This window comes from Ranitomeya imitator, chromosome 3, assembly GCF_032444005.1.
Source record: "Ranitomeya imitator isolate aRanImi1 chromosome 3, aRanImi1.pri, whole genome shotgun sequence".
Taxonomy (NCBI): domain Eukaryota; kingdom Metazoa; phylum Chordata; class Amphibia; order Anura; family Dendrobatidae; genus Ranitomeya; species Ranitomeya imitator.
The window spans coordinates 118,457,801-118,470,763 of record NC_091284.1 but is presented as its reverse complement, the minus strand read 5'-3'; the positions used below and the strand labels follow the sequence as shown (position 1 = coordinate 118,470,763).

The window sequence follows — 12,963 nt, the reverse complement described above, 5'->3', positions numbered from 1 at the left end:
ATCAGCTGCAGCGATGACATCACAACTAAAGCTAATCACTGGGCTCAGTAGCTGGTACCAGCTACATCAGCAAATCAGCTGAGCACAAAGATTGGCTGCAGTGGTCACAAGCTGTTACACGCCTGTCCTGGGTATCCCAGTCTATGCTCCCTTCTCCTGGGTCCGCTGCCCTCTGCTGTGTTCCATGTTGGGTTTTGCAAGTTGCTCGTCATGGATCAATGACATCATCTCCCCACACCTCATTTAAGCCCCATTGACACACACACCTGTGTCTTGGGAGTGTTTCAACTTGCATTCATCCATGCCTGGTTCCATTCCATCTGTTCAACTGTTCCTGATTTTCCAGTTAGTCTTAGTCCTTACGATTCCACGTATCCTCTTGAAGCTGCACCAACGCATGTGGTCTGTGTGCCCAACCGGACCAGAGGCTTAGCGGATCCACATGACCTGGTGAGCCCAAACACAAATGTTATAGAAGTGATCAACCAACAAAGATAGGAGCAGCAGCAGAGAGACAGTGCTTTACCAGCCCTACAACAGCTCCGTTTGTTATTATGGACCTCTACAACCCAATGGAACAATAACATTTTAAAATGGACAAACCCATTAATTTCTGAGTATAAAGCCATCTTCTCATCCAGAACATTTAATGACTTACATCATATTGTTTTATTGTGGAATACCTGCACATCCCACAAACTAGACCACCTATGCAGGTACATATGGATTAACTGTTTGTTGTGACCTCCATCCATACACATGCATTTCATTGTCTCTTTGTTGCAGAGTATCTAAAGGTGACAGAGGATGTTTATCAAGGATGAAGCACAATTTCCAAGGAGCCCTTGTTAACTTAGGCTCCTACTTGCCATGCTGTTCTGTTAGGAGTGATAAAGTTTCTTGGGTTACCGGTAAGAATTTTGTTTGTAAAAAATAGTTTATAGACATTATTTAATATTTTACAAATTTGCATCATTTCTGAATATAATAAATAATGCACAGAATGTAGTCGTCCATATTCACACATTCTTCCTGTGTGAAAATACCCATACAACGCAAAAGGAAGGACTCAGTGACAAAAGCGACACAGAAAAAGAAAACCTCTTTATCTACTATTTAGCAAAGGTTGATTTAAAAATAAAAATAATAATTATCTCTTGCACAATCTGCATCCAGCGGTGTAGACTTAGTAGTTGGATGTATGCACTGGTGTGTAAGGGGGTTCACAGTCACCCCTGCCACAAAAAAAGACACCTGATCATACAGAGGGCACAAGGCAGGTAGAGGGTCTTGCACAGAGCGGCAGCCCCATCATTCAAGTCTCATTAAAATTTATTAGTCGTATGTATTGGTGTATACACTACATGCAACTCCATCCTGTTTTTCTCCATCCAAGCATTTCTTGGCACAGTTTAGCATATCACTTAATGCAAACTTTCTTTTTAAACTCTTTTTATTGATTTTTAAAAATGACAGTCCAGACAGTAACAGCAGATAATACAGACCTTGAGTTCCATCAACGCAGCTATTGGTTAACAAACATTGACATTTATCATCAAAATTAAAGATGTGTCCCATGAACTCAAGGCCAAACCAAGTTCTTTGAGGTTTTTCAAGTGGATAGTGAATCAGATCACAAGGCACGTATATCAGGGTTAAGGTTTAAACTGCTGGTCAGCTGGCCTTATCTACAAAAACCTCCAACAGCTGAAGTTATGTTTGGGATTGCATAAGAAGTCTAGAGAGGTCAGGGGAGATAAGAGTTTATATGGTGGGTGCAGACCTTTTTAAACAATGTTTCTAACCTCTTGGCTGGTTAATTCCTCGAATCAGAATATTTGGTCAACTATTTGTTTCTACTACTTAAATGAAGGTGATATTTTGGATCTCCGCGAATTGGGTACCAGAATCTTAGTGGCTGCAAGCATGTGTCTGATTAGTAAAAGTTTGGGTTTAGGGATTTTATCAGAGAATAACTTCAAGATGCTGAGTTCTAGGGTCACAGAAAAGGGGCGTAACTATGATAGGTGTGGAGGCCCTGGAGCCTAAAGGGGGGCAAAAGAATCCTTTGGTCTTTATGAGAATACCAATGCTATTAAAGATTAGTATGATAGTGGGAGACATGCTAGACATTTTTCAAGAGGACCAATGAGCTTCAAGTTGCAACCCCATGGTTAGTGATCTGCGACGTGTTTCGAACCATGCGTTAACAATAGTTTCCTATCATAATGCGTGACCACCACATGTGAAATATAAGCCCAGCTCTTTAACACATCCCCAGGAGTTGGGGTAATAAGTGGAATTATATTTGTGAAGTTTCAATGGAGTGAAGTGCCCTCTAGTAAAAACCATGAAGCCACTCTTTTTAAGGTGCCATTAGTTTAATATGGGTTTCATCAGAGATTATTTTTTTTAGTTAGATCATTATTTCGATTTTTGACTATTAATGGTGATGGAATAATGCTTATTATTGTATATATTGCAACAACTACTATTTACTAATTTTTAATAGTGCATGAGGTTCTGTGTCCATCAAAATTGTTATATTGCGAGTCAGGGCTGACTCCAGGTTTTCGTGGGCCCTGGGCGAAAGAGTCTCAGTGGGCCCCTTAAACACATACCATGATTCATGATGCACAGATACGGCAGAGAAATATAGGTATAGTACAATGCCAAAGATTTTACTTACTTCTTACATTACATGAGTAATATGGGCACCACATAGTGCTTCATACAGAATAATGACCCCATGCATTGCTCCATACTGTGTTATAGGCACTACATAGTTCTCCACCCAGAATAATGACCCCATATATTGCTCCATACAGTATTATGGGCACCACATAGTGCTTCATACAGAATAATTAGCCCCATATATTGCTCCATAGAGTATTATGGGCACCACCTAGTGCTCCATACAGAATAATGAGCCCCATATATTGCTCCATACAGTATTATGGGCACCACATAGTGCTCCATACAGAATAATGAGCCCCATATATTGCTCCATACAGTATTATGGGCACCACATAGTGCTCCATACAGAATAATGAGCCCCATAGATTTCTCCATACAGTATTATGTACACTACATAGTGCTCCATAGAGAATAATGAGCCCCATATATTTCTCCATAAATTATTATTGGTGCCACATAGTGCTCCATACAGAATAATGAGCCCCATAGATTTCTCCATACAGTATTATGTACACTACATAGTGCTCCATAGAGAATAATGAGCCCCATATATTTCTCCATAAAGTATTATTGGTGCCACATAGTGCTCCATACAGAATAATGAGCCCCATAGATTTCTCCATACAGTATTATGTACACCACATAGTGTTCCCTTGAGTATAATGAGCCCCATGTATTTCTCCATAAAGTATTATTGGTACCACATAGTGCTCCATACAAGAATAATGAGCCTCATTTATTGCTCCATACAGTATTATGGGCACCACATAGTGCTCCATACAAAATAATAAGCCCCATAAAATGCTCTATACAATATAATGAGCCACATATATTGCTCCATATAGTAGAATGAGCCCCATATATTGCTGCATACAGAATAATAGACCCCATGTAATGCTCCACACCATATAATGAACCCCAATATATTGCTCCAAATAACAAAGAAAAGGATGTAGAAGTTTGGTTAGGTTCGTCCATTACTCAAGAAGCAACAGAAAAATCAGGTGATCTTGAAGTCAGGAGATCGTCGAGATCAAACAAGGGTATACCAGCTAAGCAGCTATCATACTTTGTCAAAATACTGCTTGAGTAACAGACGCAGTCATGGGATGAGATGCAAAAACTACCTGTTCATGAAAAACTGAAGTGGATTATTGCTGCTAATGAGGAAATGAACTCCGTTCCTCAACTTCAAACATGAAACTCACAAGACTAGATCAAGGCTAGTAAGCAATCAAACGTAAGTGGGATTTTAAGACCAATTATGACTGTGAGAACAAGGTTCATAGATTTAAAGCAAGATTAGTAGCAGAAGGATATTCTCAAAAAATATGGTGAAGATTATGATGCCACATTTTCTCCAGTTTCTAAACAGACCACATTCAGGATTCAAAGGGCTACAGCTGCAGTATAAACTATGTGTCAGAGATTTGAATATCAAAACTGCCTTTTTAAATGGTGTCTTAAAGTTAAACTTTAAGTTTTCGCCAATATAAGACACCTTTCAGGGCTTATACACAGCGTTCTATAATGCTGTATATAAGCCCCCAACCCAACCTGGAAGAACTGAAAAATACGTTTTATTATACTCACCTCAGAGGCGGTCTGGTCCGAGGGGCATCGCTCTTCTTGGTCCAGCACCTCCCATCTTCTTATGATCACCACCCTCCTGCTTGCTTCTTGTGGATGACGCGACCCTGCGTCATCCACACAGGCTCCCCAGAATCACGCTCCTGTGCAGGCGTACTTCTCTGCCCTGTTGAGGGCAGAGCAAAGTACTGTAGTGCGCAGGCGCCACAAAAGGTCAAATAGCCTCGCCACTTGTGCACTGCAATGTGACATGGCATTCACAATCTGTTCCAGCTAAAATTGGAAGAATTCAATTTGGCTCCTTCCCCTTCAAGAGCCATTGACATGCCAGAACAGCAAAAGAAAACACAAGTGACCCTATTTTGGAAAGTACACCTCTTGAGGAATTCATCTAGTGGTGTAGGGAGCATTTTTAACCCTCAGGCGATTCACAGATTTGTATAACATTGGGCTGAATCAATGGAATTTTTTTTTCTGCTAAAATGTTACTTTGGCCTCAAGTTTTCCATTTCCAAAAAGGATGATAGGAGCAAATGGACCAAAAAATATGTTACGCAATTTCTCCTGAGTACGCAATACCTCCTATGTGGTCGAAAACTCAGAAGGAAAGGAGCGCCATATTGTAGTGCACATTTTGCTGGAATGGTTTGAGGGTACCATGTCACATTGACATAACCCCATAAGTGACCCCATTTTACAAACTACATTTCTTAGTTACTTCATCTAGGGGTGCATTGATCATATTGGCATCACGGATGTGTCACAGAATTTTATACCTTTGGCCAATGAAGAAAAAAAAATATTTTTGCCACAACAATTTTGTTCTTGCCCAAAATTTTGCATTGTCACATGGGGAAATGGCTATAAATGGCACCAAAGTTTGTCACACAAGTTCTGCTGAACGTGGCAATACCCCACGTATGACTGTACAGTAATGCTTAACCACACAGCGAGACTTGGGATGTAAGGAGCGCTATTTGAATCTTGGAGAACAGATTATCATAGAATAGTAGGTAGACTCCACATATTGAGTCCCTAAGTACCAGAAGAACAGAATCCCCCTCAAATGACCCCATTTTGGAAATTGCACCCCTTTTAGAATTTATCTGCAGGTGTAATGGCGATTTAGACTCCATGGGTGTTTGCAAGAAACAAGCAGCAGTGAATGTTGCTGAGTGAAAATTGCAAATCTGCCATTGTGGTGCCTGTACATTGTAGTGCCCAGGATGTTGTAGTACCCAGTAAATTATGCCCAGCTTATGCTTCTGAAGACATGGACGTCGTAAATTAAGTGGGCTCTCGTGGCTACAGAATTGCCAAATGCGGATGCTAATGCTGTTTAGACACACTATAGTGCTTAGAAGGGAGAGGGGGCATTTGGATTTGGAAGCGCAGAATTCGCTGGCTTTCTTTAGGGGGTGAGGAGCCATTTTGCTTTTCCAGAGAATTTGTACTATCAGGAACATGGTAGACCCATATATTTCCATTGAAAGATGATGGTCCTGAGTGGGGACTTGCAATTTTTTATGGCTTGAGTTGGAGCTTTTATTGGGAACATTTTACTAGACTACCAAAGAATAACCCTATATAAAACTTAGATATATAAAATATAACCTTTAATGAATACTCTTAAAGACAAACAACAATCACCGTGTAAGCAACCATGCTAGCTGAGTTCACCCTGAACAAAATATTCTGGACTCAATCTCTGCCTAACAGCGGACAAATGAACGAGAATGGCGTCCCCGTACCTCGGCGGCTGTCCCTTAAACTCTGAAATAACCTTATGCTGGTGATCCAAACAACCACCCAAATATTCCAGCATAGAGGAAAAGAGAATATTGAATGCTGTATCAACACATCCAACTTCCTGATGATCCACAATGTAGTATGCTATGAAGCTACCCCATTGTGCCAATCAGAGCTGAGAGGAAGCTCCCTCCCTCTGCAGTGCCGATCGATGTCGCTATCACTATCAATATCAGCATCAGAAGAGTTAAACGCCCGCGATCAGCACTAGCACCAATTGTGGTGTCAACTGTCATAAAGCGCTGACTTTTGATTGTGCCGGCACTTGGAGTGAGTCTTTGTCACACCGCGCATGTACGACAGTTTGCGGGAACACACCTCCCGTAGCGCCGTACATGTACGGCGAATTTAATGAAAGGGTTAACATAGCTGTGTATGTCTGAAATAATGTAACAATAATCAGCATGTGATGTTCTTAAAATACATCCACTTATTAAATATAAATGCGACATTACTGACATAACTGTTCTAGACCTCTGGTATAATACCTGTACTTATCTAAAAGCAATGTGTGTCATAAAGTAAATTCTTTTAAATCATTTATCTTCCAGTTTCACACCATGACGCCGAGCTGCCCTTCAACCACAGCTTCATTGAATCCCCCTCTACAGGCTGGTTATCCGAAAACTCCTTTTCTTCATTTGAATCAGAAGAAGAAGGACCTGTGTACTGCGTTCCTCCAAGAGAAGGTGACAGCAGTTTTCTTATCTCAGTTGCACGTAGATCATAAGACAAGAAATATATTTACCATATATACTCGTGTATAAGCCGAGTTCCCAGCAGATTTTTTTGTGCTGAAAAAACCTCCAACGTGTTATGCATGAGTCATTGTCCCAGAAAGACGTCGGGGGAGGGGGAATGGTGGTCCAGCGGGTCACAGAAGCAGGAGCCGGCGACTGCGGCTGTAACTGTGTCCGCTGCTAAAGAGAAATGAATATTCACTGCACTTACAGTGAATATTCATTTCTCTTATAGCGCCCACAGTTACAGCCACAGCCTACATACCTTCCCTGCGCGCCCTCACTGCATCTCCTTCTGATGCCAGTCTTCCGACTGAGCGATCACGTGTCCCCCGCTCATTAAAGTAATGAATATTCATCCCTCTCCACTCCCAAAGATGTGGAGTGATATTCATTACTTTTAATGAGCGGGGACACGAAGAGCTGCTGATGCTGTAACAAGATGCGGCAAGAGCGTTCAGGAAAGGTAAGTAGGATGTGTTTTTTTTTTATAGGAACCATGAATACAAGGATGGGGATAAGGAGCCATGCATACAGGGACAGGGAGCCATGCATACAAGGATGGACGGGGAGCCATGCATAAAAGGATGGGGAGCAATGCATACAAGGAAGGACGGGGAGCCATGTATACAAGGATAGGGATGGGGAGCCATGCATACAAGGACGGGGAGCCATGCATACAAGGATGGACAGGGAGCCATGCATACAAGGACGGGGAGCCATGCACACAAGGACGGTGAGCCATGCATACAAGGACCAGGAGCGATGCATACAAGGACGGGGATGGGGAGCCATGCATACCAGGATAGGGATGAGGGTACAATGCATACCCGGCTTATACTCGAGTCAATAGGTTTTCCCTGTTTTTCGAGACAAAATTAGGTGCCTCAAGCTTATACTTGGGTTGACTTATACTTAAAATAAAATAAAAACATACTGCCTAAACACCAATACTCCCTATATTGACTTGCTCTCATTTATCATTTAGACATCATTTATTAGGGGCACAACATTTCAAAGAAGAAACAGAGAAACAAGTACTTTCTTTAATATACAGTACAGACCAAAAGTTTGGACACACCTTCTCATTTAAAGATTTTTCATTCATTCACACTGAAGGCATCAAAACTATGAATGACTGAAGGCCATCCAATTTGCTCTGCAAATCACAGCGTGCTGCGATTTTTTTTTCTCTTCTGATTGTTGCCTGTCCTTAGCAGTGGTTTCCTAGCAGCTATTTTACCATGAAGGCCTGCTGCACAAAGTCTCCTCTTAACAGTTGTTGTAGAGATGTGTCTGCTGCTAGAACTCTGTGTGGCATTGACCTGGTCTCTAATCTGAGCTGCTGTTAACCTGCGATTTCTGAGGCTGGTGACTCGGATAAACTTATCCTCAGAAGCAGAGGTGACTCTTGGTCTTCCTTTCCTGGTGTGAGCCAGTTTCTTTGTAGTGCTTGATGGTTTTTGCCACTGCACTTGGGGACGCTTTCAAAGTTTTCCCAATTTTTCAGACTGACTGACCTTCATTTCTTAAAGTAATGATGGCCACTCGTTTTTCTGTACTTAGCTGCTTTTTTCTTGCCATAATACAAATTCTAACAGTCTATTCAGTAGGACTATCAGCTGTGTATCCACCACACTTCTGCACAACACAACACAACTGATGGTCCCAACCCCATTGATAAGGCAAGAAATCCTACTATTAAACCTGACAGGGCACACCGGTGAAGTGAAAACCATTCCCGGTGACTACCTCTTGAAGCTCATCAAGAGAATGCCAAGAGTGTGCAAAGCAGTCATCAAAGCAAAAGGTGGCTACTTTGAAGAACCTAGAATATAAGACATAATTTCAGTTGTTTCACACTTTTTTGATAAGTATATATATTCCACATGTGTTATTTCATAGTTTTGATGCCTTCAGTGTGAATGTACAATTTTCACAGTCATGAAAATACAGAAAAATCTTTAAATGAGGTGTGTCCAAACTTGTGGTCTGTACTGTATATAAAATAAATATAAAACATATTTATATTTTTTATATATATATATTTGTTATATATTTTGAAATTCTAAATTTTTAAGAATTTTGTACCCAGGTCAACTACCTTGTTGCTTAATTCTTATACTATGCCATTAAATGAGCCTCAGACTCTTGTTAAAGGGGTTTGTAAGATATGTCATATTGATGACCTTAATGACCTATGCTATTTATTTTAGCTGTGGCAGTGGCCAGATGTATACATTGAATTGTGGGGAAAAGCACAGCTTCATCAATATTATATGCATGGACATCCCATTTAAACTGTTCTGATGAATGCGGTCCAATTAGCATTATCCTGTACAAACCACAAAGCAAAAAGGGTTCTGCTTTTCAGTGGCCCAACCGATATTTCAAGTATCACTTAGATATTAGGAATCTCTGCTTTCATAGAGAACTCAAGCTGTGGAGTGAAAATCTGAGTGCGAAAAATGATCATTTTGACTTTAACTCAGACTGAATTGTGGATATAATTTACCAAAATATTTTATCTTTCTGTTTTATAGCAATGTCTGTTGCGGACTTAGATGGCTTTCAAGAAATAAGCTCTAAATGCAATGTGTTCCCCGATGCCATGATTTTGAGCACAGATGATGCATCCCTTCCATTTTCTATTCCTAGAACTTCTAGCATTGCCAAATCCAAAAGACCCTCCGTATCATTTGCTGAAGGAACCAAATTTGAGACCAGAAGATCATCCACAACTGAAACCCCTAAACTTGCTCGGAAACCCAAACTTGCTGTGAGTCTCCCAAAGTTGCCCTCTATACAATCACAGACAATAAATGGAGATGAGTCACAAAGAAATGAAGATAATAATGTGCACTATGACACAATAAACTACAATCCAGAATCAGAGGATCATCCAAAACTCCAGAGAAGCGGTCCAGTTGGCCGCCGGAGAACAATGTCTAATGCACAGAAGGCATCTTTCAAAGGAGAAGTAACAGAGGCGAGTTTAAAAGAGAGCTCTGAAATTAACAGGAAGACTCACAATATTTCCACTCTTTATGTGACTGTTGGTCCCCCAAGAAAGCCTTATAAACCTCGTAGAAAGTCAGAAGGGAATGTGGACGGGGCAGTACAAGCAGTATTAAAACGTTTGGGCAGTTTTCCGAAAGGAATCCCGAAACCTACAAGGGTAAGTTTGTTTCAGCATTCAAACTCCAAAGTGACTCAGCCAAGGCCTAGTTATCCAGAAGATGTCAAAATTATGATTAAAAACACTTCAAATGATAAACTACAAGATAGCCAGACAAAAAAACTAGTTCTTCCAAGTTCTTCTATCCTTAAAAAACATTTGCCTGAAGATGAATATGATATAGGGAAAGTAGAAAATCCTGATAAACCAGAGAACATGTACTCCAACTTACATGATCCAGAATTGATGGAACAAACTCAAAATGTTGATCACATTTACCAAAGCACAGATGACGGAGCGGACTCAGAACCGAAGTATGAAAACATAAGTATAACAAAGAGTTTTGTGGACCATGAACTGGAACCGTCTTCCTTATATGAAGATGCAGAAATGAACTGTGATAATCTTAGTTGTTGAAACTTTATGCACATAACAAACATAAGGAGAAACGTATTAGTGACCGTCCATAGCCTTTTTTTATCAGTACTATGTTGTTTGAGCTGTGCCATAGGCTGTTTTTTATGATTTTGATAATAAAACATTGTTGGTGACGTGTTGGGGTATTTTCTGGGAGTCAGTAAATAAATTTAATGAGCTGCGAAACTTCTGAGTGGGCCCCTAACCAGGTAACCTTGATTACAACTCGGTGACGCGCCATAATATACCTTATATAGATAATCACTATATAAAGACCAATATTGATATTACCACCATATGGTCAGTGGTAGATACCAGTTCTACAGAACATATAAGAGATTACAGCACAGTTACAGATAACGTCTTGCCGCTGACGTTCTTTCTGATGGAATCGTTCATTTTTCCCGTCTTTTCCATCTGGCCCAGACCGACATGACAACTTCTTCCAGCTACAACTCGTCTGCAGAGAATACAACAAAGACACGTTTCTTCTTCTCATATTCCAGCCCCAACACCATCTATTCCCAACCTGCACAAACTCCTCATCCTGCTGAAACCCCAATACTGAGCCGCTGCTGCCGTATATGTCCCTATTACTGCACCTGATACCCCAATACTGAGCCGCTGCTGCCGTATGTCCCTATTACTGCACCTGATACACCAATACTGAGTCGCTGCTGCCGTATGTCCCTATTACTGCACCTCTTACCCCAATACTGAGCTACTGAGCTGCTGAGTATGTGTCCCTATTACTGCACCTGCTGTGTGGTTCTCTGTGCCCTCTAAATTCTAAAGCACCCCTCTATAATACAGTAATGCCGGGAGCAAGTGTCCTAGAAAACAGTGCCCATATTTTGCCCCCTAGAAAGTAATATTGCCCTGTGTATCCTTTGATAGCCACAGTAACCTGAGTTCCCCTATAACAATAAGTGCCCACTTTACATTTAATAGTGTCCTGAGTCTGCCCCCTGTACAGCTCCCCCATACACATCATGCTGCTCTCTTATACACAGTATAATGCCCCCTCACTGTATAGTACAACCCACACAGTATACTGACTCCTTAGTAGCCTCCAAACTGTTTGATGGCTCCAACAATGTATAATGACCCCCACACTGTAATCTCCACACTGTTTGATGGCCCCCTAGATAGCCTCCATATACAGTAGCATAATGCACCAAATAGTCCACAATATAGTATAATGCACTCCCCATAGGCAGACTTTATAGCATAAGGCAGCCCCCATAGGCAGACACTGTAAAAGGCAGCACCCCCATAGTCAGACTCTGTAGTAAGGCAGCCCCCATAGTCAGACCTTGTAATAAGGCAGCCACCATCGTCAGACCCTGTAATAAGGCAGTGCCCATAGTCAGACCCTGTAATAAGGCAGCACCCCTATAGGCAGACTGGTCTCAGTGTCTGTGTCATTGCTTTGCCCTGTTTTGGTCTGTCTGCCCTCCAGGAGGCAGAATATCCTGGTCACTGTATCTTTGTTCTTGTACCTTGTCCTGTTCCATTACCTTGTCTGAACTTTGTCCTATCTCAGTCTCCTTTTCTGTGGTTTCTTTCCCTGCAGTGCCTCTGCTCTCGGCTCCACTCTCTGCGACCTTGCTTTGCTCTTGGCTCTGCACTCTGTGCCTTCACTCTGCTCTTGGCTCTGCACTCTGTGCCTTCACTCTGCTCTTGGCTCTGCACTTTGTGGCTCTACCCTTGTCTCTTTGCGGCTTTGCCTCTTCTCCGCACTCCTGCGGTTCTGCTCCGTTCTACTCTGCTCCGCACCTGCTGCTGCAGAAATCTCTTGCTGGAGCTCTCCTCAGCATTCCTTGTGGTTCCTCTCTGCTTAGCTTCTGCTGCTGCAGTAATCTCTTGCTGCAGCTCCTCTCTGCATTCCTTGTGGTTCCGCTCTGCTTAGCTTTTGTTGCTGTGCTATCTCTTGCTGCTCTACCGCTCCTATCCACAGCCTTGCGGTTCTCTTTCTGTGTGAACAGGTCCCAACCTGTTCCTTTATTCTCCTTTCCTTCTGGCTTGTTTCCATACCTGCACCTCCTGTCTGAACAGGACCCTACCTATTCCTTCATACTACATATCCGTACCTGCACCTCCTGTGTGAACAGGTCCCTACCTGTTCCTTCATACACCACACCAAACAGCCCTGTGTCTCTGCCGTATCTTCCAGCCCTGTGTCTCTGCCGTACCTGCCAGCCCTGTGTCTCTGCCGTACCTGCCAGCCCTGTGTCTCTGCCGTACCTGCCAGCCCTGTGTCTCTGCCGTACCTGCCAGCCCTGTGTCTCTGCCGTACCTGCCAGCCCTGTGTCTCTGCCGTACCTGCCAGCCCAGTGTCTCTGCCGTACCTGCCAGCCCAGTGTCTCTGCCAGCCTTGTGTCTCAGCCGTGCCAGCCTACTCGTCTGAGTTTCAGCCGTGCTCTTCTGCCAGTCCTGCCTGATGCCCGCACCTGTCCTAGTGTTCCTGTTCTCCAAGTGGGATCAGCAGCCACAGCCAGACACCACCCCGGAGTAGCACCTGGCAGCTGC

At 42.4% G+C, this 12,963-nt stretch overlaps 1 protein-coding gene and 1 long non-coding RNA gene across 2 annotated transcripts in view; one reads left to right on the top strand and one right to left on the bottom strand.

Moving 5' to 3' along the window:
- SCARF1 (scavenger receptor class F member 1) overlaps positions 1–10,563 on the top strand; it is an 85,075-nt gene extending 74,512 nt beyond the window's left edge. The window contains exons 9-11 of the mRNA XM_069761342.1: positions 787–911; positions 6,648–6,785; positions 9,380–10,563. Coding sequence (XP_069617443.1) covers positions 787–911; positions 6,648–6,785; positions 9,380–10,431 — 1,315 coding nt within the window. The 3' untranslated portion in view covers positions 10,432–10,563. The remainder of the gene's footprint in view (positions 1–786; positions 912–6,647; positions 6,786–9,379) is intronic.
- The window catches only part of LOC138672901 (uncharacterized), an 87,705-nt gene that overhangs the window by 3,058 nt on the left and 71,684 nt on the right, over positions 1–12,963 (bottom strand). Inside the window, exon 2 of the long non-coding RNA XR_011319786.1 lies at positions 267–447. This is a non-coding gene — a long non-coding RNA (uncharacterized lncRNA). The remainder of the gene's footprint in view (positions 1–266; positions 448–12,963) is intronic.